The 2,735-nt window shown below is 39.7% G+C and overlaps 1 protein-coding gene across 1 annotated transcript; it reads left to right on the top strand.

Annotated features, from left to right (window-relative positions):
- The first annotated feature begins 1,175 nt into the window (after nt 1-1,175).
- LOC125861536 (uncharacterized) lies at nt 1,176-2,246 on the top strand. The gene is made up of 2 exons (XM_049541405.1): nt 1,176-1,427; nt 1,566-2,246. Exons 1-2 carry the CDS (start codon nt 1,176-1,178, stop codon nt 2,244-2,246), a joined length of 933 nt encoding a protein of 310 aa, XP_049397362.1.
- Nucleotides 2,247-2,735: the final 489 nt, after the last annotated feature.

The following is a 2,735-nucleotide window of genomic DNA, read 5'->3' as shown; positions in this document are numbered from 1 at the left end:
TCAAAGCCTTTGAATTCAACTAGAAAGTCAAGATCAAGATAAAGTTCAAGTCAAGATCAAGTTCAAGTCCAAGATCAAGATAAAGTTCAAGATCAAGTCCAAATCTAAGATCAAGATCAAGATAGAGATCAAGATCGAGATAAATCCCAAGTTCAAGATCAAGCTCAAGAGCCCTTGAAATATATTTGAAAAGGCAAATTCAGATGAATCATAGAAATTGTGACACTCGCACTTTGAAATAATAAATACAACTGTTGCTATAATTTTCCGTTCTTGATTATTGTCTTCTCGACGCGAATTTTGTTGTTTACAAATTCTGGCACTCCCAGTGTGACAATCTCTACCTCTCATCTCAACTTTTCAAGCATCAAATAACATCAAGATGACTTCCATGAAGAACAACTCTCGATCAACTGCCTCTAAGGCCACTAGCTCCAATTCTCTACTGAAGTTGAAGACATTCTAGGTGTTACCTTTGGAAGTTTCAGAGCTATTACGAGGAGCAAAACTGCTATGCTAGGACAACAAACACCTCAAGTGTCGTTTGCGTCAACTCCAGTTTTTGGGTCTACGACTCCAAAAAGATCAACTTCCACCACAAATATTTTAGAAGGGGAAAACAGTGTTGCTGAAAAGATCAAGGAGACATTAGCTCTACTTGAGCAATCTGGTTCCAAGAACTCTACAACAAGAAAGAACTATGATTCAACCAATGAATCATCTCCACGTGCATCGCATAACGTGAGTCCACTGAATATCAACTTACATGAATTTCCATGCCACTCTCCTACATCTCCAATGATCATGCAAACAATGGTGACTGCTGCTTCTTCCCTTGAAGAACAACTCGCAAATCTGATGAAGTTGGTTGAAGGATTGACAAAGCATGTACAACACCAAGAGTCTAGAATCGATAAGTCGATGGATCGAATGGAAGGACTTTTAGATGGAGAAGCGAGCCATGCGCCTGGAAAGGGTGTTGAAGTTCAAGTGATCGAAGATCCTGTGAAGAAAGCACCGCTTGTTAATAAGATGCCAGTTTCTTCTGAAGGAATGATCCCACTCGATCGCTTGAAGGAGTTCATTGAAGGCACTATCAAAGATAAGTATGAAGTCTCCACCAAGCTTCTCATAAGTATGCCAAGCCATACACTGCAATAATTGATAACTTAAAAATGCCTGCTGGTTATCAACCTCCTAAATTTCAACAATTTGAGGGTAGAGGAAATATGAAGCAACATGTTGCACGCTTTGTGGAGACATGTAATAATGCTGGAAGATATGGAGACTATCTTGTCAAGCAGTTTGTCCGGTCTCTAAAAGGAAATGCCTTTGATTGGTACACGGATCTTGAGCCCAATTCTATTGATAGTTGGGAGCAACTAGAGCACGAGTTTCTCAATCGATTCTATAGCACGAGGCATACTGTGAGTATGGTAGAACTTACGAATACTCGCCAAATGAAAATGAATCAGAGCCTGAATTGTAAGGATAGGCTTAGTGAAGCTTCTGCAATAGAAATATGTATCTAAGGGATGCACTGGGAGCTTCTTTATATCTTACAGGGAATAAAACCAAAATCCTTTGAAGATCTAGCTACTCGCGCTCATGATATGGAGTTGAGCATGTCTTCTGCCGGAAAGGATATGATGTTTGTCCATGACCCTCGCAAAGGAAGAGACAAGCAGGAACATAAGAGATGGAGCAAATTTGTGCCCAAGAACGACAACAAAGAGTCAATGAATGTTAATGTGTCGCCTGTGAAGTTCATTACGAAGGAAGGGAAGAAGCAAAGTGTGAGAACGAATTTCCAAGCACGTTCAGACCAAAAATTGATCCTAAGGGAAATGCAAGAAAAGGAATGCCCCTTCTTGGAATCTGACGTTTCTGATATTTTTGATGAGTTGCTTGAATTAAAGCACATTGAGTTGCCAGAGATGAAGCGACCTAATGAAGCTGATGACCCAAATTATTGTAAGTATCATAGACTTGTGAGTCATCCTCTTGAAAAATGTTTGGTCTTCAAGGATAGGGTGATGCGATTGGTTAGAGAAAAGAAGATTGTCCTTGAGGATGAGAAAGCTAGTTCTAATCAAATCTCCATCACATTCGGCTCGCTCGATCCGGTCCAAATGTGTATCGCAGAAAAGCATGAAGAAGAGTCATTGGAGCTAGACAAATCTCAAGTTGATATAGATGGTGATGAAGGCTGGATTCTTATGACTAGGCGAAGACGCAACAAGTAAAGCTTACGAAAAGAATCATGTGAGCAACCGATTAGAAATAAGATGGTGAAGAAACTGGCAAAGCAGAAATCAATAAAGCGCCCAAAGAAGGAAAAGGAAGAAGTGCATCACTACTAGATACCCCGACATCCTGTAACTCTAGAAGAATTCTTACTAAGTTGGTTGCGCACAAAGTCTACTCAAAAAAATGTCGAGGCATCATGTTCTAATGCTTATAAAGAAGAAACAATGAAGGTGTCTCCAACTGACAAAGAAGGAACAACGAGAGAATCCTCATCAAAAGTGTCTCCTTATGGCGAAAGAAAAAGCAACAAGGGAAATCTCGTCAATGATGTCTCCTTCATCTTTTGAAAAGCCTATTGAACCTTCTTCCCAAGAAGCACATACATCTGATACAAAAATCACATTCACAGATAATGATCTTCTATTTGGTGAAACACTACACAATCGTCCTTTGTATATGGTTGGTTACATGCTAGAGAAGAAGAT

Source organism: Solanum stenotomum, chromosome 4 (assembly GCF_019186545.1).
Source record: "Solanum stenotomum isolate F172 chromosome 4, ASM1918654v1, whole genome shotgun sequence".
NCBI classification, from domain to species: domain Eukaryota; kingdom Viridiplantae; phylum Streptophyta; class Magnoliopsida; order Solanales; family Solanaceae; genus Solanum; species Solanum stenotomum.
Note: the sequence above shows the minus strand (reverse complement) of the source record. Positions and strands in the feature narration are given on the sequence as shown.

Bases quoted from the DNA above. Each gene is read 5' to 3' on its own strand.
- LOC125861536 (XM_049541405.1), top strand. From the start codon at position 1,176: ATGCCTGCTGGTTATCAACCTCCTAAATTTCAACAATTTGAGGGTAGA. The intron at 1,428-1,565 runs GTGAGTATGGTA...TATATCTTACAG, and splicing joins TCTATAGCACGAGGCATACT to GGAATAAAACCAAAATCCTT.